This window comes from Castor canadensis, chromosome 17 (assembly GCF_047511655.1).
Source record: "Castor canadensis chromosome 17, mCasCan1.hap1v2, whole genome shotgun sequence".
Lineage (NCBI taxonomy): Eukaryota > Metazoa > Chordata > Mammalia > Rodentia > Castoridae > Castor > Castor canadensis.
This window is the reverse complement of record NC_133402.1, coordinates 62,427,970-62,448,337: the sequence shown is the minus strand read 5'-3', so window position 1 is coordinate 62,448,337 and position 20,368 is coordinate 62,427,970. Positions and strand designations below refer to the sequence as shown.

Here is a 20,368-nt window from a genome sequence, read left to right as displayed (position 1 = left end):
AATCCCTTGATTGCAAAAATGCAATTATTACTCTTTCATCCAAAGGTTTCAGTGTTAATTAATGACCATTTCCTAAGTCCATTATCACATTACAGGTGATAAAATAGTCATTTCTAATTTTATTATTTCTTTTTTGTTTATTAGGTGGGAGTCTTCTTTTTGTTTCCTTTTAGATTTTTTCTTTTTTTAAATTCTTTTGGTGGGAGTGGGGTTTGAACTCAGAGCTTCAAGTTTGCAAAGCAGACACTCTGCCACTTGAGCCACACCTGTAGTCCCCTTTTAGATTTTTGAGACAGGGCCTTGCCATGTGGTCCAGGCTGGTCTTGAACCTCACATGTAGCTCACGCTTGCCTCAGATCCATCATCCTGCCTAGCCTTACAGATGTGTGCACCACACCTGCCTTACGTGGGATTTGTCTTACCACAGCCAAACAAAAAATTGGGCTATTCTGAAACATAGTTCATAGGAAAAGCAGTTCACTCAGGATAGGCAAGATAAATGCATGAATATTTCCGTTTACTTACCGAACTTGAGTGATAGTTTTGCCCTGATAACTTCAGTAACATTTTTCTTCTTTTTTTTCCTGTCATTTTAATCACATGGGTTTTCCTAAATTTGATGAATTTTAATCCCTTAAAATCACTGTTCATTCTTACTACCAAAGTCATCCCACCTTTAACCAGCACGAGACCCTTCAAGTTGACACTTGTGACTTTTGACAGATTTTCTGCTTTCTAGCATGACAAGGTATCCTGGGTTCATCTTGCATATTTCCTGACACTGGCCCAGAATCAGCAGTTTCTTTAAGGAGACCTGGCCCTGGTACCTTTGAGCCCATTTTAATTCACAGTCTGAGCACTCATGTGCCTACCCGTTACTATTGAGTTGTCATTGCTTCTAAGTCTTAAGTGAATAGAGCTACTAGAAAATTTGCTTTATTATAGAAAGAGAAAAAACTCACAAGTTTGTAAGTATTTCTCAAATTGAAATGAAATATTACATACTTTTTAACTGAACGTTTTTGGGGGTAGGGGCTTGAGATAGGGTCTCTTTATGTAGCCCAGCCTGTCTGAAAACTCGGGATCCTCCTGCCTCAGCCTCACCAGTGCTAGGATTACAGGCCTGTACCACCATGCTGGGCTTAAAAATATTCTTAAGATTAGCCTAACTTAAGCTCAGAACACAGTTGGACAAAATCATCTAACATAAAGTCTATTTTGTAATGAAGTGTTGAGTAGTATGTCATTCAGTTTATTGAATGCAGTAGTACCCGTAGACTACATACAGCATGAGTTGTTCACCTTCGTGGTTATATGGTCACCTGGAAGCTGTGGCTTGCCCAGCATCACAAGGGAGAATTGTACTGCATGTTGTTGACCCAGTTTCTACTAAATGCATATCACATTTGTACCATCCTAACATCAAAAAATCTTTTTTTTTTTTTTTTTTTGGTGGGATTGGGGTTTGATCTCGGGGCCTGTACACCTTAAGCCACTCCACCAGCACCTAATGTCAAAAAATCTTTATGTTAAACTGTTATGTTGTACAGATGTTAGGGACCATCTGTACAAATTCATACATACACACATAAAATTCTTTTTGTATTGATCGTACTCCAAAATACTGTTTTTCACATTGTTTTTTTTTTTAACTTGATATTTGGAGATTTCTTTGTTAGAATATATAATAATGATTTTTTTCTTCATATTTTAAAGCTGCCTTGTAAGGCTTTACAAATGATAAAAATAATGGGACTTAGTTTTTATTTATTTATTTTTTTTCTTTCACACAGAGCGTGGGACTGCTTTGTCCGATGCCTGGATCATGCTTACCTCGGCTCCCTTCTCAGCCATGTGATCGTGGCTTTGTTACCACTCATCCACATCCAGCCTAAAGAAACTGCGGCCATCTTTCACTACCTTATCATTGAAAACAGGTACTGCAGCTCAAATTAGCAGTACAAATAGCAACTTTTTACTGTATTTTTACATCTCAAAGGGTTAGCATTATCGTTGGTAAAAAATGTAGAACTATTTACTTTTTAAAATCTTAGTGTCAGTAAACTGAAGTCACTGGCACATAACTGCATATTGAATTGAGGCTTTTCCAGTTGTGGAATTACTTCTACTATAGTTATATTTAAAACTCATGAATTAGTAGGTTAGCAATTACAATTCATTTTTGGCTAATTTCGAAGGGTAACACTAAATTACTTTTCTTCTCCCAGTTAAACGACAGATAGTTGGATGGCATGAGTAGACCTCCTTTCTGCAGCAATAGCTTATTGGAATCCTTATTGCTCCATTGAACCCGTCTTCCTCACTGTAGACTTCCGTCATGTTTTTTCACATTGTTGCTACAGCGGTCTTTAAAAATATCTCTTTATCCGTATCATTTCAGCATAGAGACTTGTTCTGCCATTCTGTGTTCCAGCTGATAAATTCCTAATTGCTTACTTTGACCTTCAAGCTGTCCACATCTTATTTCTTAAAATCTTTTCCCATGATTTTCCAAAACAGGCACTAGGCTGTGGCCTGTGTTACTTGATCCCATTTGCATTTTTGAACCAGGTGCTTCTTAGCTTAGAGTGTCTTCCAACACATTAACTTTTTTTCTATTGTTTCACTAACTATTGTACACCATAATTCCTGTATTCTGAAAAGTTAGGATTTAAGTACTACCTGCTCACCTATATTCTGTTTCCAGGTAGGGAGGAAGCACAGAAAAAGGAAAGATTACATGTCGGTCTTCATTCAAAATACTTGTATTTAGGTTTTTTCTTTTGTACAAGCCAGAACAATAAAATTAGTACTGTATATCACTTTTTAAGTATCTTTTAGGTGGCTGTACAGATATCCATATCTTTATTATTTATTACAGATGGTGGAATCATTTCTCTATTTCTCTACATTTTTCGTATCATAAGTAGAACACCTTAAACCCCCAAATGAAAGAAGTACTGTGCTTACTGTTTCACCCCCTCCATCCAACAGTGCTTAGTGCATAATATCACTGGTAGTTAGTACATGTTTGTTGTATGAGTTAATGAAGACTAGATTTAGGAATATTTATATTTTGACTCAGTAAGATTAGAGCATTTGTTATATTGTAAGCAAATTAAAAGTTGTAGCCTCCATAAGAATTATTTGTATAATTTTTCTCTGAAACTCTTTTATGGGAGTTTGTGTTTTGGGATTGGCTTTGACTGTCTGTTGCTGTATTACAAATCACTCCAAAACTTAGTATCTTAAAATAATAACTATTTTTATTTGCTCAAAATTTCACAATCTGTGCTGAGCTCAGCTGACCATTTCTTCTCCTCTTAACAGAGGTCACTGGCATGGCACTGAGCTGACAGGCAGACTGGGGTGGGCTTCTCCCTCTTTCCATGTAGTCTCAGAGCCTTTCTCTGTGTATCCCGTCCATGTTGGTGGCAAGATTTCTTGCATGGTGATGCAGTGCTCTCCGGAGTACAAAAGTGGAAGCTGCCAGGTCTTTCGATCACCGAGGTTCCACACTAGCAACAGCAGATCTTCTGCCACTGCCTATTATCTCAAGCAAGTCACCCATCCCACCCACATTACAAAGGAAGACTGTATATATGGCATGTGCACTGAGAACCCTGGTTTGTTGAGGGCCTTGGGTGACTTTCTCACCTGTGTTTATTTGCCAGTATTGATTTAGCTGAGCATGTGGACAGGGTTAGGAGGAACACTTTGTGTGTCAGTAATCAACTAGCACTCTTACATGTGAGTTAAACCGACCTGTTTTAACTGTTGCTGCACGTCTTCCTTTATGGTATTCATATTTTGGCAAATAATCCTTTTTATTAGGGATGCTGTGCAAGATTTTCTTCATGAAATATATTTTTTACCTGATCATCCAGAATTAAAAAAGATAAAAGCAGTTCTCCAGGAATACAGAAAGGTACTTACTTTTCAATTTATAGCTTGAAAGATGTCAGATACAAAATTGTTCCAGACTTTGCCTAGAGAATCATATGGAGGGGTAATCGGATAACTCATTCCTGTGACTAGATAATACTACCAGGAATCCATGCCTTTGGGGGAATCTTTAGCATTTAGATGCTGCAGAGTTTCTGTATGCCCTGAGAGAGGACAGAAAAGATGGGATAATTCTAGTTTTGTGCGACAAATCATGACATAAATGTGAGGTCTAACTGGTTTCTGAGCTGTAGAGGGGGAATAATATGTAGTTCTGGCATCTTGAAGTCTGCAAACTCACTGAAATTATGAAAATATTAGTGGTGATTTCATAGCATTTCAAGGCAGAAAGTGGGGTGCTATAACTAGTACAAGGAAAAAAGTAGAGTTATCTAGCCCAGACCTGGCTCGAGGCTATTGTGGAGGCCTCGGAAAGTTACAAGAAACTTGTACTTCTTATCAGTAAGCATTTCAGATAAATACATTTTTATTTAGTTGGAATAAAATCTTCCTCTTAGTCTAAAGATGTTTGAACAAAATCCTTTCCCCTGAAAATTACTAACAATGACCTATACTTTGCAAAAAAAAAGGAAAAGGAAAAGATGAAAATTTCATCATTTTTACAGCTAATTTTATTAGAGTATAGTGTAGCTACTTTATTGGTAACTCTATAGGAAATTCAGGCCTTCAGAAATGACTGTTAGTTAATTAGTAAGGTATTTTCTCTGTGCTCTTATGTAGGAGACCTCTGAAAGTACTGATCTTCAAACAACTCTTCAGCTATCCATGAAAGCGATTCAGCACGAAAATGTAGATGTTCGTATTCATGCTCTTACAAGCTTGAAGGAAACCTTGTATAAAAATCAGGTATGCTAAAGATGATATAATTAAAAAGCCATCACAGAGAAAGCTTGGGGGGGTTAAAGAAAAGATAACAGACAGGCGTCTTTGTTTGACACTCAGTAGATTCAATGGAAGGACTAATTTTTTATTTACGTAGATTATCAGATCTGTCTGAAAATCCATGAGGTGCCTGCTGTCTAAACCCCAAAGGTTTGCAGAGTTTGTGGTGGTTTTGAAGAGTCATGATTTCATGGCTATGTTTTAGGTTACTGCATCTTCCTAAGTAAAGATTTGTGTGTTTTATTTATATGTGAGTCTTACTGGTTTAACTTCCCCTAGATATCTGTCATGCAAAATACCAGCAATTTTACCATTTTATATTTGGACTGAACTGGTCATTTTAATGAAGTTCAATTAGTAAGTTTACTTTCTGAAGAAACCAGTGGAGTTTATTTTTTCCTTGGCAGCATAATGTAGGTTATTTTTGACCTTTGTGACAGTGGAAACTTATTTAAAATACTAGATCACTATCAATGTCCAAATCAGAAAAATGTCTTTAAGTTGGTGCTGATCAAGAACACATGGTAAATCGTGAGCGCCCGAGACCCCCTCATGACTCTGGATTATAAAACTGAGTTAATGTTTTTATTGTAGAAGCAAGCTTGTACTTAGGGCAACAGACATGCTTGATGGTATTGAATACATGGTTTCTGGGGTAGTGAGTGAACTTATAACTACTGGGGGTAAGTGGCCAAGGTGAAGATGCCTCATCAACTTTGAGGGCCCTTGGATCTCCTCCAGCTTAGATATATCTACATTGTTGGTGTGTTACAGTCTCCATCCCTCCCTGAATTGAAATGAAACTACCCTATGCTTGTCCGTCCCTGTGCCACATCTCTATCTGGGTTCCAGTTGAGTTAAAGGGCTGCAAGCCTTCTAATCTGATACAGAAACTTACATAAAACAACGGTATCTCCTTTGGCTTAGAGGTTTTCTAGTTTAGTTTATTTGCAAGCAGAGGACATGGTCATGGTCCACTGGAAGGAGACTTAATCCTTCTGCCTGTAAATTAATAAATCTGAGGACTCAAGGTAATTCCTTATACTCGGGAAAGCCACAGCTGTGTCACAAAGGATAAATCACATCTGGTAATTCCCTGACAAGTGTTACTTGAGTGTAAAGTCTCAATGTGAATAGATTACCGTAACAAAACAAGGTACTTGTTTCCTCCTGCAAGGAAATGTACTTGCAGGAGTCTTAGAACAGACTGAGTAGTCCATATAAGATAAAGGGCTGTAGATTGTTAGAGGTTTTTTTCTTTTATGTAAGAATTAATTTAGTTCAGCATCCATATCTACTTGGTTAGACTTACTGTTGATTTGTAAGGAGAACAACAAAAATAAAAGCAAGGAGAGTTTAGAAGAAGTATAAGGAGGTAAGTGAAAACAAGAACCCAGAGAAACATGTCTTCCCAGGAACACGAAGCAGATGGATACCAGCCCAGAACACCTGGGAACAAAGAGAGACAGAAATGAGTTCTTCCCCAGCTGTTTGGAAAGAATTAATGTCAAAGTTACAGATAGTTGGATTAAGCTATAGAACAGTGCAGTCCAAAGGTATTATCCCTGAGGACGAAAATGTCTTTTATCTTCAGTGACAGTAGCTACTAGCCAAATACGGCTCTCTTGAGCACTTGAAATATGTGACTGAGGAACAGAATTTTAGATTTTACTTAATTTTGCTTAAGTTAATTGGCCACATGTACATAGTAGCAACTATATTGAACAGGGTAGCTGTCTATACCCACAGAAATACCAGAGCATGAAACTGACATAAGATAACAGGGTTAGAAGTCAAAGAAACTTTTGTGTGTGTGTGTGTGTGTGTGTGTGTGTGTGTGTATACTATTAGTGTCTATTAGAAGCAATGCAAAAGATACTGTTTTATAAGTTCAAATCTTAGCCACAGGGAGAAGAAAAGATACTTTGAATAGACTTGAAGTTGAGATGTAACTGATACCTGCTTCTTATTTTTAAGGAGTACACAGTCTTGAAGAAATAAGGAACTGCTAAGTTCAGTGGGTGGCAGAAAGACATTTATGTCAAAAAACCAGGCTAGGGGTCAAATTAAGAAACCACATTCAGGAGATAGAGATGAGGAGAATCAAGTTTCGAAGCCTGGGCAAATAGTTCCGTGAGAACCTATCTTGAAAAAAACCAACCACAAAAGAGGGCTGGTGGAGTGGCTCAAGGTGAAAGCCCTGAGTTCAATCAAGCCCCAGTTCTGACAAAAAAAAAGGAAGAAAGAAACCACATAATCTGTTTGTGAAAGCTAATGCTATTCAGGTGGGGGAATCCCTTTGATGAAGTCCCAAAAGGATAAGGTATTTGTAAGAAGCCAAATAAATTTTAATGGCAATGCAAAATTCTAATAAGTCATGTTTACTAATGATTACAAAGCAAGGAAGAGTTTATTGAAAATAAAACTGCAAGAGATTTCCAGGTTGTGCTAGGATAGCGATGGCTTCCTAAGTCTGAACCTCTACATAGTGCCCTCCCAACTCTGTAAAGAGCAACAAGGACAGCACGTAAAACTAGAAATAGCTCAGTATAACTAGGGGACAGAGAATACTGTGACTGTCAGGTTGTCTGGAACTAGGCAGAGCTGTCTCTGGAGCTCATGTCACAAGCTTGTATTGACAGAACAGTCAGAGTCTCAGGAAACTGTATAATAAGAAGAAAGTTGGAAAATAGGAACTAAAAATGATGGTGCAAAGATAAAATCACCAACAGAAAGAGTCAGTATAATAGTAAGTATAAAAATACTGAAAAAGATTGAAGTATGATGTATCAGAGTATTGGATACAGGTGAGTAATTTGGGAGTGTACAGACCCTAGGATTATAGACTGACAGTCACTCACTGGGGAGAAGTGAAAGAATAGGAAGGGGTAGACACTATTGAGTCTTTGTTATAAACAGGAAGAAGAAAGGAATGGGAAGAATTTTAAAGGTCCTACAGAAATTAAACTTGCTGAATTAAAGATTTTACCAAACCCCTTCCACACTACCATAAAAAAGGTTTATTAATGAAAGTGATATAGGTTCTCATTGAAGTGCAAATCTTGAAGGCATTACAAAATGCTTACAGTTTCAGCACACGTCTGTTAGAAGGGCTCAGAATGTGAGCAGAAATAACGCACGTGCATACGTGGCACGGTGAGACAAAACAAAAATAGTTTTTTAGTTCATGACCGTTCCCTCCAAAACCTAGCCAAAAAAGGGAAAAAAGCTGAATTTAGCACAATAACCTGAGTTAAGTATTTCAAATAAGTAGTTGCAAGCATGAAAAAAATTACAAGATTTGAAACGAAGATGACTGAGCTCTGAAGACTGAGTTAGAGGAGTGCAGAAAAGAACGTCACTACAGATTCAGTAAGGGGACTTGAATCAAGGTGTTAAAAACACGAACAAGTGAAATAAACAGTAAAAAAAAAAAGCTTGTTGGTAAAGAATGACTGGCAAAGATTTCACACACAGCTAGTCTCTGTGAAGAAGAGTAATAAAAGAATAGCATTAAGATTTAAATTTACTCCAAGAAAGCTTTCTGGAAGTGCATATCAAAAGAACCTATTACGTACTATAGAAAATTAACTCTGAAATAGTCTGTTCTGAGTCATATGCTACACTTTAATAATAATAAAAAAAATCTTCAAGACTTCCAGGCAACAGATAATCTTTTTAATTGATTTGTAAGGGCAAGAAAACTGGCTTGGTATTAGGATTGTCAACAGCAGTGCACGGAGTGGACCCAGCCTAGAGGACAGTGACATTTTCCAAAACGTAAAGGCCATAAGTATGAGTCAAGTGTTACTCAAACCAGATGTGCCAGGGTAGGAACCACTCAGGAAGCTAAAGCAGGAGGATTGCAAGTTCAAGGCCAAACACAGTTTTAAACATAAGAGAATGGAAGGAATGTGGGTTCACTAGTGAGCCCTTCCTAAAACACATAGTTGAGAGTGAGCTGCTTTCAGTCGAGAGGACAGCAAAGACTTTGTAAAAAGGACTCACCGATGGTTACTGTTGATATATTTAACTGTAGATCTAAGACTAAAACAGTGGGGCAAGGGAAGGAGAAATCTATGCAAAGTTACACATTCTAATCCAGCAAAAATAATACAAATTTTTCAATGAGAGAAGAAGAAATACTAGGGCTTATATAAAATAAGCTTTGTAATTGTTGCACAAGCAGTAATGAGCCAAAAGTATACCATTGAAAACTGCTGACTAGTTCTAGAAGGGTTGTAAGAAGAGATGGAAGGTGGACAGTATAAATTAGACTAAAAGATACCTCTAGAACAAAAATACAAACTTTCCCCCTTACCTAACTAAGTTATTTTAAAAAACAAATGAAACAGACTAGAGGGGAAAACACAGTACACACAGTAGCATAACAAATACCTGGCAGAATTAAAGCCATGTGCATCAGTTATAGTAATAAATACCGAAGACCTAAAAAGAAAAATTTACAAATTGACTTACAACACAAAAATCAACTCTGTCACATGCAAGACACACACCTAAGCAAAGTGATTTAGAAACTCGAAAAGTGAAATGATAAGCAAAGTTACACGAGAAAAGTAGAAAGTAGAACAAGGCAGGCATTCTTACTCTGCCATTGGAATCCAATGCATGGTCAGTACAAATGAAAGTAAGTTTTTAAACAAAAAGTCCCTACAGCAAAATAAGCATAGGAAACCCCACTGATGGGCTTACGGCAGCACCACAGACCTCAGACTCCACAGCCGCTGTTGTTACAACAGACACACTAATGGATCGAAGGTCCAGAGTTAGACCTAAGTACATATGGACATTTAGTTCATGACAGTAGTAACATTTCAAGTAATTGGGGCAGGACTGGCCTAGCCATAGGCATGGCCCTGTGTGTAATCCCCAGTATGGCAAATCAATTAAGCAATCAAATCAAGTAATGGGGGCTACCTTTTTCCTATCACTTCCCTAGCCATTCAGACAATGATAGAACTGCACATATATTACAAAGGCTTTTCTGAATAGATACATTGAGCGCTTTTTTAAAAATTCTGGAATTTAATATTTTTGGCTGAAAAAAACCTAGTTTAACCTAGAAGTTCAATAACGTAAAACTGTTTTTGAGCATTTAGGAAATAGATATATTTTTTAACTTCCCATTCATTTAGTGTTTCAGAATATGTATTACTGTAAATATGACCTACATTTTTCTTTGCCAAGTGAAGTATCTTTTTCCTTATTTTCTAGTTTAGTCAGTGAATAAATGTGTATAATTTTTTCTTTTTCTTTTTTTTTCCTCTATCCCATGTCTTCCCGTTTACCATACAAACCAGGCACAGGGCCTGGCCTGAGGTATCCATGGGGTAGGTTTCTCTCCTTTTTCTGTACAGTCAGTGTAAGAACACAGCCTGTGGTTACAAATTATACCAAAAAGTAAAATTTTTACCTGAGTATTTTTACTGGCTACTAGTTCTGTTTTCAAGGTATTTATGCCTAAAGTAACCTGAAATGTTATTTAAGAAATCAGCTATTGAAGATGCTATATGAGATCAAATTTTTTTTATTTTTCTTTTGAAAAATAATTTGAATCAACGTCCTAACATGAAGTTTGAGATGCTTATAAATGTATTACCTACCTGGAAAAAATACAGATGAAATATTTCATACAAATACAGTGTCTAAGTCCGTGATTCGAGAGTATTCTCTTCAGACTTAACGTTTTATTCATTATAACATCCTCAGGAAATAGATTAAAAAGATTTTTTGAGCCAGCCTATTTTTCGTTAAGGCTACCTCTTCCTTTGTCTTCTTCCCTCTCCCCTGAACCTTTTCCCTGGTTTTCTTCCTCCTTTTCTCTAGTTTTTATAGACTTTTCAATCCCTTTTTCCTAATAGTTGTTCCTTTTTGATGTACTGAAATGCATGCCACCAATCTTAGAGTTCTTCGTTTCTTTTTCATCTTCATTGCTTCTTCAGTGTGTAAATGTATTTATTATAATTATTTGTTTACATGTGTGCTCTATTAGAGTGAGCTCACTGGGCTAAGACTGTGTCATACTCATTTTTACCTGCTGATATGGGATAGTAACTGTTTAATAAACCAATAATTAAGATTTTCAAACACTCTACTGTACAGAACGTATTGTGAGTCATATTAGTGAACTCATTGAAATTGAAAAGATTACAGATAAAGGAATTTTATTTTTTGTCAGTATTTTTTCCTTACTATTTTAAACTTTCTAGTTTAGGAAATATACAGATTTGTAGACGTTATATATGAGTTTTCTTTATACTTTTATTTTAGGACAAACTGATCAAATATGCAACTGATAGTGAAACAGTAGAACCTGTTATCTCACAGTTGGTGACTGTGCTTTTGAAAGGTTGTCAAGATGCAAACTCCCAAGCTCGTCTACTCTGTGGAGAATGTTTAGGGGAGCTGGGGGCGATAGATCCAGGTCGATTAGATTTCTCAACAACTGAAACCCAAGGAAAAGATTTTACATTTGTGGTAAGTAATATTACTTTGGAATGGCAAGATTTCTCTGTCATTGAGGTTATATATTCCATTTATAAAGAACTATTCAAAGGCCAAGTGTGGTAGTGCATGCCTGTAATTCAGCTACTTGGGAGGTGGAGACAGGAGGAGCAGTCCTAGTCCTAGTTTGGGTAAAGTTAGCAGGAGACCCTGTCCTCACAACAAACTAAAAGCAAGTAGAGAGCTGGGACATGACTCAGTGGTAGAGCTAACAAGTGTGACACTCTGAGTTCAATCCCCAGTACTGCAAAAACCAAAAACCTATTCAAGTGCTCTTTAGTAACAACTTAATCTAAATCAGAAAATTTAGATAACTTCTAAGTTTATTTCTTAGTACTATCATGGAAGCCTTTGACAGAAAGCAGTAATGTTTGAGCCCAAACTAGTGTGTTGTGCTCTTGCAATAAAGCTTCCTAATCTAGTTACAATTGTACATAAAGCCTAATTAATTATTTAAAGATTACTCTTTAAACATTATTGCTAGTGTTTCCATGAAACTATTTTCCCAGGGTATTCTAATAATATGTGAATTAAAAAGTTTTTGTAGTCAAATGAATTTGGGAAATCCATGTGGAAAAAAAAAAGTTAAATGGAATTTTTTTTTTCTTTTTGTGGGGCTGGGGATCACACCCAGAGTCTCAATCCCAGGGCCTCCCACCTGCTAGGGAAGTGCTCGCTGTACCCCTAAGCTACATACACCCCAACCTCCTAAATGGAATCTTAATGTGTCAGCGTACCTTGTGAATGTCCAAATGGAGAACGTGTTGAAATTCTTCATTTGTCAGGAGAGGCTTAGGCTCCTCAGAATGCAGTTTTCCTAGGAGGTGCTGTATATGTAATTGTTTTTTAACAGTTAAAAAGCAAACAATGCAAATTGTTAGCACTATTCAAAAGTCGAGTAATTCTTACACACTTTCAAAACGCATAAAAAGAGTTTGATTTTGGCTGACTAGCTGTACATAGATCTTTCAGCCATGGAACTAACTTACTTCGAGCCTCACCATCTTTCCTTTTTCTAAGTTAAATTCACCGGGGGGAAGGACAATGTGCAACTTAAGAAAATTTATACACGAATTATCTTTTTTTTTTCTTGTTTTTATTGAGACTGGGGTAGAAGATTTAAGCTTTGCCTATGGGTTATTGATGGAGCTAACAAGAGCTTACCTTGCATATGCTGATAACAGCCGAGCTCAAGATTCAGCTGCATATGCTATCCAGGTAAGAGAGCTCGCATGGAGTGGTCATTTCTGACCTCACATTATTCAGTTCTAGCAAGAAAGTTGTAAATTCTATACTTGTGAAACACTTAACTATTATTTTCATTATCAAAGTAATATAAATTCCTTTAGAGAGTATGTATTATAAAAATTTTGTTTTAACAGTATGACAGATGAGAAGTGTATCTTTTAATTCACATTTGTTTAGTTATGAGAGTTGTAATTTTGGGGGTTTTGTCGGTTTGTTCTAGTAATCTTTTCCATCTTTTTTCTTGGTGTTGGTTGATTATTTTTGTTCATAAATTAACTCTATCTATTGTACTTGCAATATTTTTCTAAATTGTCTTTCTTCGCCCTTCATCATGTTATATTTCCCTTGAAAATTTCTGTTTCATTAGACATTCAGGTCTGGTACTTATGATGGAAGGTCTAGTTACAGATAAAAAATTAGACATTTTCATTGTAGAAAATGAGATAATCAAGGAGTAAGTACAGTTAAAAGATTCCAGCAATTGCATCATGGTAGCACTTGCCAGCATGGGGGTTCCAGCTGCTGAGGACACTAAGGAGGAGAATCACTTGAGCTCAGGAGTTCAAAGCCAGCCTGCACAGCTTATAGTGAGATCCTGTCTCAAAAACAAATAAACAAAACAAGAGAGTCTACTAATTAGGCCCTGGATAATGAGAAATCAGAGAAATAAGAATGGAACAAGATTAATGAGAAAGTGCTGCCAATGAGGTAGGAGAATGAAGAACGTTCTAGAAGACATGAGAGTGTTTCAGGAAATATGACGCTCTCTGTTGTTCAAATGCTGGGTGCAGGTGTAATAGTTTGAGAATTGAGAACTGCCTGTTGTCTGTGTAGTAAAATGGAGGTCATGGGTGACCTTTGGAAGATCATTTTCACTTCTATTTTCTCCAGGAAATAAGAAGGAAGGCCTATAGCTGTAAGCACATTAGGGTTTTTAAGAGTGTTAATAGTCCTGAAACCAGAGAACTGCTGATCAAGTAAGTCTAATATTAGAAGTCAGAGGGACTTCTTTTAAAGAATCTTTGCCATACATCAGAAAAAACTGAATTCAAATAAAGTTTTAATAACATTTTAGTTAAATGAAAAGTGGAGTTTGGGTACTTCTTTGTTTGAGCTCTTTATATATTTTCTTAATTTTTGTGGGGAGCCAACAGGTGTATCGAATAAGCTGCGGGTTTGAGTTTTGCATAGCCCCAAACCGCAGAAGGGAGCAAGCATAGTTATGCCCAGTAATTTGCAAGGTTGAATTGGCACAGCCTCAACTGCAGAAGTGGGCAAGATGCAGTACAGCTGTTTTTCCTTTAATGTTACATTCATAGAGAAGCTGTCAGTTTCCTCCTTTTCCTGAGGATCATGGTGTCACACCCCCTCCCCCGAGGCCTGCCTCTCCACCTTGTGTTGCCACGAGGTGTATACAATAAACTCTCTGGAGGTGGAGGTGGTTACTGTGTCTCCATCAGAGCACCCAGCCTGCCTGGCCCCAGCTTTATGCATGTTTAGTCTTCCATCTGTTGTCTTTTCTGCATCTCCTGTTGCCCTCAGTTAGGTTTATAGGACAAGCTTGTGCAGGACACAAGAAGTTTTATTAAAAATATTAAGTGCAAAGTACATATTTTGCTAGATAGTGCTTATATTTAATAAATGTCAGAAAAACATCTATTTATTACACATAGCCTTTTTCAAAGGAATAAGAAAGACTCATAGTTGATATACCGTAATGGTTTAAAGAATGAGAGACAGATTTTTTTTTTTTCTACTACATCTATAAAGTCCCATTTTTTTCCTCCAAGGAAAACAAAAGATAACCATTCAGTCTCTGGGCTTCAATAGTAAGTAAATTGGGTTTTTGACATTTTTCATCCCATTTTCAGAATTTTAAGCTCCGTATTTTTCCCCCTGGACTTGGGGGTTTAAAGGCTGTGCCACTTGAGCCACACCTCCACTCCTTTTGCTCTGGCTGTTTTGGAGTTAGAGTCTCACAAACTATTTGCCCAGACTGGCTTTGAACTCCGATCCCTCTGATCTCAGCCTCTCAAGTGGCTAGGATTACGGCCTGAGCCACTAGCACCCAGCTAAGCTCAGTGTTTTAGATCTAGAATTTGAGATTTCTTGGATTTTTGTACTGCTTGGGATTTATAGTTGCTTTCATTATAATTCAGAACAGATCAAACGCTAAGGCTCGGCTCTGGGGTTGGCGCTAAGCGGTAGACACATGCTCAGCATGTATGAGGATCTGGGGTCATTCCCTAGCACCAAGAGAAAAATTCCGAGGATTATAATTTTACAAATATAAAACGTTCCTGTTGTTTCCCGAAAGTAGCTCTTAGTCTTGTATTTCATACATAATATCCCTTAAGCTGGCTGCATGTCCAAGTACTGTCATAGTTTTGGAACCCTGAGTAAGTTACCTAAATGGTTCAAGACATTGAAATAAAGGTCCTGAGGAGGCTCAGAGCTCTGAAGCAAGTCTAAATTCTCTTTCTTTTTCCGTGTTTTCATAGCAATAATCTGTAGAACACTGATTAATATAAAATTTTGATCTGCTTCGCTGTGGGCTATGTGAACTATGTGTTTGCAGGAATTACTTTCCATTTATGACTGTAGAGAGATGCAGATGAGCGGCCGAGGTCACCAGTTGTGGAAGAGATTTCCTGAGCACGTTCGAGAAATACTAGAGCCTCATCTAAATACTAGGTATGCAGGGTAGACTCATTTAAGCTGTTTTAAAAATGACTTTTCGCTTTATAAAAATTGGTAGTACTTTTCATACAGTTTTTTTAACATAAAAAGTATTTTTAACATGTTCTTATGTACTTTCCACTGGTTTTGTTTGCTTCTATTCCTGTTAAAATGAGAGGTATAGTCTAGTAATTTAGCTAAATTCTGTAACGTTAACACTGATTCATTAAGGTTAAAAGAATCAATTTTTTTTTAGTTCAGCTGTCAGTAGTACTTTGAAAGAATCTACTTAAAATCAAGTAAGAGTTGATACTTATGACAAGTTTTAGATAGAGCAACTTAAGTGTTGAGAACACAGTTAGAGATTTCTGTCCCTCCCAGTTTCTCCTCAGGAATATATTTTCTACCACTGTTTTTAAAAAAAGTATTTTCTAATGTTTCTTCAACTTAAGTAAGTTTGCTAAGACTGATTACAGTCCATAAAATTGTAAATTGTTTGTAGTTAGAAACTGTAATTTTAGGTACTCTAGTTCTCACAATTATTGCATCTATGAACTTGAATAAATTACTTCTTGGCTTTACTTCTTTTGCCTGGGCTGGCCTCAAACCTTGATCCTCCCAATCTGTGCATCCCATATGCTTGAGCCGTTGCACCCTCACTTCTTTATTCTGTATTTTATATAGTACCTTTAGATCATTAGATTTTCTCTGATCTACTACAAAGTAGGTCTTTGGAGTCCAGCAGACCAGGGTTGGAATTTTAGCTCTGAATTTGCCAGCCATAATTATATATAACATTATACAAATGTTATATAAATTATATAACATTTTCAACTTTCAGTTTTTGTTGTTGTTTTCTTTCTTGAGATGGGGTCTTACTGTGTAACCCAGGCTGACTTGGATTTCAAGATCTTTCTATATCTGCCTCCTGAGTGCTGGGATTATAGCTGTATGCCACTAGGCCTGGCTTTAATTTTTCTACTTTGAAAATATGGATGATTTTACTCATCTCATCTGATCATTATTAAGAATAAAGGCCTTTAACTTCAGAGTACTTAGCAGAGTGCCTGACATTTAGCTGATACTCAATAATAAATGCATATTCAATCTCAGCCTGTGGAAGAAATTCCTTCATTTTTAGGGAGAGTTTGTAGAGTGGTGGTTGCCTATTTCATAAGAAACAGAAGCCAGCATTTCTGCTTTCTTGTTATTCTTTCATCACAAAGAATATTAAGAAGAACAATCTCAGGAAAGCATTGAGAATTCTTATTACCTGTTACTTTCCTGAGAGAGTAGAGGAACCTCCGCTACATTCCTCACCGTCGAAGTTAGATTATCTACCCGGGATCTGCTCATTGAAATTACTGCCTCATAAAAATAAGAAGTTAATGGAGGGCACTTTCGAAAGAGTTGACCTCCCTTCATATGAGATGGTAAAATGCCAGCTTAGCCAGCGGATCCATGTGATGACTTAGATTAGCTGATGTTTACTCTGTAGGCTGAGGCAGTAGGAATTCCCTACAGGCACATCCGTCTTCACTGCCCAGAAGTTATGCTGTGTATTCTCCATGCAGCCCCTAAGCCTGTGCTGCAGGATGCCCATATTTGGAAGATTTAATTCGTAGAACAAGATCGATCAACAACAGTTGAAAATTTCTACAGAAATAGTATAAGGAGAAAACTGGCTTATGCCTCAGCATGAGTAGTCTTCTAACTAAGGTCACAGTGGAACTTGATAAAATCACCACAAGACTTACATTCATGATTATTTAAAATAGACACTTAAATATTAGAGACTTTTTCAGCTTTCAGAAACTTGTTCTACAGGGAATATTTAGTGTTTGCTAAAGACTGCCTGTGGGCATTTAGTGTGCTTACCATTTCCTGAACTCACACTAATAATTCAAGAGGAACCCAGTTCCCTCAAAAAAACATCCTACAGACCTGGAGTTAGTTGTAAGATGAGCACTGTTTGAATGTGTTTAATTAAATGCTGATGCAAAGGAACAAAAGGAAAGGGGATAGTGAACTAATGAAACAGTAGGAGCCCTGAGGAGCACAGAGTGGGGATTTGAGGGGAGATAAAATAACAGTGGAAACCACCCACATCCACAGATTTCACTGTGAGAAGCAGTGATTTCTTTTTCCTCTGTGAAGTAGGGCATCATGGAAATGAGACTGCTGGCTGGAAGTGGCAGTGAAGTATATTTACAGGTAATTTGAGGAGAGCTCTGGTAATTGAGAGGAGGAGCAAGTCATTGAGATGTTTTGCAATTGATTTAGTGCTCCAGCCAGGATAATAATCACCTTGAGGCACAGAGAACACTGCCCAGTGTGACAAATTTGTGAGTGGGTTTGGTCATTAGTGCGCTTGTTAGATGTCCTAATTGGAAACAGTACAGTTGGTCTAGGTGGTTTGAACGTCAAAGGATCAGACATCAAGAATGCAGTTGGAAGGGTCTGAGGAATAGGAGGGGACAGTCAAATCCTTAGACATATTTGGGGCTGTGTAAGAGTGGCCTCCCACCCCATGTTAAAGGATAGTAGAAAAGTATTGTCTATAACCAGATTTCAGTAAAAGCAAGGCAATACATGGTAGTCAGTGAAGGAGCTGGTATAATTTCTTCTACTTTCTTTACAAATTTCTAAACCAATGAATATATATGTTATTTTTTTAATAAACAAATTTTCAAAATTACAGATATAAGAGTTCTCAGAAGTCAACAGATTGGTCCGGAGTAAAGAAGCCAATTTACCTAAGTAAATTAGGTAATAACTTTGCAGAATGGTCAGCGTCTTGGGCAGGCTATCTTATAACAAAGGTAAGACAACTCTTGTCAGAATTTGTTAGCCAAACAAATTCTAAAGGAAACCAGAACATCCATCTGAATGCATGGTACATGCAATGGGAATTAAAACATTTATACTAAGAATGATAGAAATTTTTTTCTTGCAGTGCTAGGGATAGAGTACTAGGCAAGTACTGTATCACTGAGCTCTGTCCCCAGCCCAATGACAGAAATTTTTGAAGAAAACATTTACCAATAGAGAGTAACAATTTCTCCATGGATACTGTTGATAGTTTCTGGATGAAAAGTGAATTGTTTTATCAAATAAATTACCATGGAATTAATATAATTGTAGAATGTCAATTACATTGTGTCTGCACATAACATTGTAGAATATTACTGTTTAAAAGGATGTGAGGGCTGGTGGAGTGGCTTGAGTAGAGCAACTGCCTAGCAAGCATGAGGCCCTGAGCTCAATCCCAGTATGGAAGAAGGGCGAATGCCATGTCAGTTTTTACTTAATAAAGGTTTTTTTATGTAATAATAAGATACATTGTCCTTTAGTGATACTTTTGAAAGGAGATACTTCATCTGAACTTTCTCTAAAATAAAAATATTTAAAAATGAAATTTCATGGAAAACAAAGGCATATTTCATGTTTTCCTAGTGTAAAATTTGTATGTACCTGATGGAAAGATATAGCGTATTTAAGATTTACAACTTTTGTTTTAAATTCACATTTCTGTCAATAGTACTTTAAAATATCATTGATCAGAATATTAAATGGTAATTTCAGACAATTCACTCATATTTCATGAACATGCTGAAAATATGTATCAATGTAGAATACTGTTGAATTATCTACCAGCTCTAAATATTTTATTTAGTTTTTATCATTGTTGTTTTTAGTCAAGGTTTTTTATTTGAAGAAAAACATCTTTAAAATGTTTTAAGAGTCAGTAGTGTTGGTGAATTGAAGATCAGGTCTTACCAATAAAATTTGACTTTAAATTGACAAAAATTGTATGTATTTAAGATGTACAACATGTATTAAAATATTTATTCCCAAGTAATGTATTTCTCTATTTCTTTTAATTTTTTTTTCTATACTGGCTCCTCATTATTTCTTTCTTAAAATATAGATCTCATCCTCAATGTGCTGGCCCAATGTATCATTTCTAGTTACTTAATTAAAGGAATTAGAAGCTAAGTTTAATGTTGGCTAAGTAATACATAGTTAGGAAATTAACCTGTAACAAAACATGACACATTGGAACCAACTGTAAGGAGGTGAGACCATTGTGCTGAGGTCATTCTGCATAGCTTGTAGGGTCTCAATAGTCAGGAATTTGGGACTAGTTAGAAGGATCAGGGAGGTGGCAATCTGAAATCCTCCTTGCTTGAAATCCCCCTCTTCCCTGCTCTGCTGTGATAAATCGTCTCTTATGCTGTTTTAACATTCAGTCAGTAACTGAAACAAGTGAAACCACTCATTCTCCCTCAATCTTGAGTTTACAGGTTCGGCATGATCTTGCTAGTAAAATCTTCACGTGCTGTAGCATAATGATGAAGCATGACTTCAAGGTGACCATCTACCTTCTTCCACATATTCTCGTGTATGTCTTGTTGGGGTGTACTCAGGAAGATCGGCAAGAGGTGAGAATTATATTTCATTTAACTTCTAAACACCCTGCAATTCTGAACATGTAACCTTAGGTTCTCCTATGTGATGAGTATTAGAAAGGCTACAGAATAGTAGGTCATATAGACCTATGTTTGATGATGTACATTCATCACCTGACTAAAAATATATACAGTCACTTTAAAATTTTCATTTAACAAAGAATTAGGCAATGTGCAGTATAGGAAATTAGTAGGTATGTATATGCATAGAATATGTTGCAATGGAAACATTAGAAACTTGCTAGTAGCTTTTCCATGGGAACAGGACTTTGGGTTAGGATAGGGAAAGAGAAATATTCTATAATTTTATAGTTTGATTCTTAACCACATATATATGGCACTGTTCTCTTTTTTGAAAGGTTATTGTTGTAGCTGAAGTAGCACATTGCTATATTTCTAAAGTCAAAATCCAAGTTCTATAAATAAATCAACATGATCCTTTGATTACTGTTCCTGACTTTCTATCACCAGAGGTCATGGCTGTTACTAGTATGGCTTAGATTTCTTCAAGTTTTTTTTTTTCTTAAACGGAAATTAGTTTAATTTTGCTTTGGGTTTTTGTTTTGTTTTCTTGGTATCCTTTTGTAGGTACTGCT

General features: G+C 36.7%; 1 protein-coding gene and 1 pseudogene across 3 annotated transcripts in view; one reads left to right on the top strand and one right to left on the bottom strand.

Moving 5' to 3' along the window:
* Positions 1–20,368, top strand: part of Atr (ATR checkpoint kinase) — a 101,483-nt gene that overhangs the window by 26,566 nt on the left and 54,549 nt on the right. For all 3 annotated transcript variants that reach the window (XM_074059639.1, XM_074059640.1, XM_020184709.2), the window contains 8 exons: positions 1,794–1,937; positions 3,835–3,928; positions 4,687–4,812; positions 11,140–11,346; positions 12,478–12,591; positions 15,200–15,315; positions 18,002–18,122; positions 19,608–19,745. In XM_074059639.1, the coding sequence (XP_073915740.1) occupies positions 1,794–1,937; positions 3,835–3,928; positions 4,687–4,812; positions 11,140–11,346; positions 12,478–12,591; positions 15,200–15,315; positions 18,002–18,122; positions 19,608–19,745 (1,060 nt within the window). The remainder of the gene's footprint in view (positions 1–1,793; positions 1,938–3,834; positions 3,929–4,686; positions 4,813–11,139; positions 11,347–12,477; positions 12,592–15,199; positions 15,316–18,001; positions 18,123–19,607; positions 19,746–20,368) is intronic.
* LOC141418719 (small nucleolar RNA SNORA51) lies at positions 10,140–10,263 on the bottom strand (annotated as a pseudogene).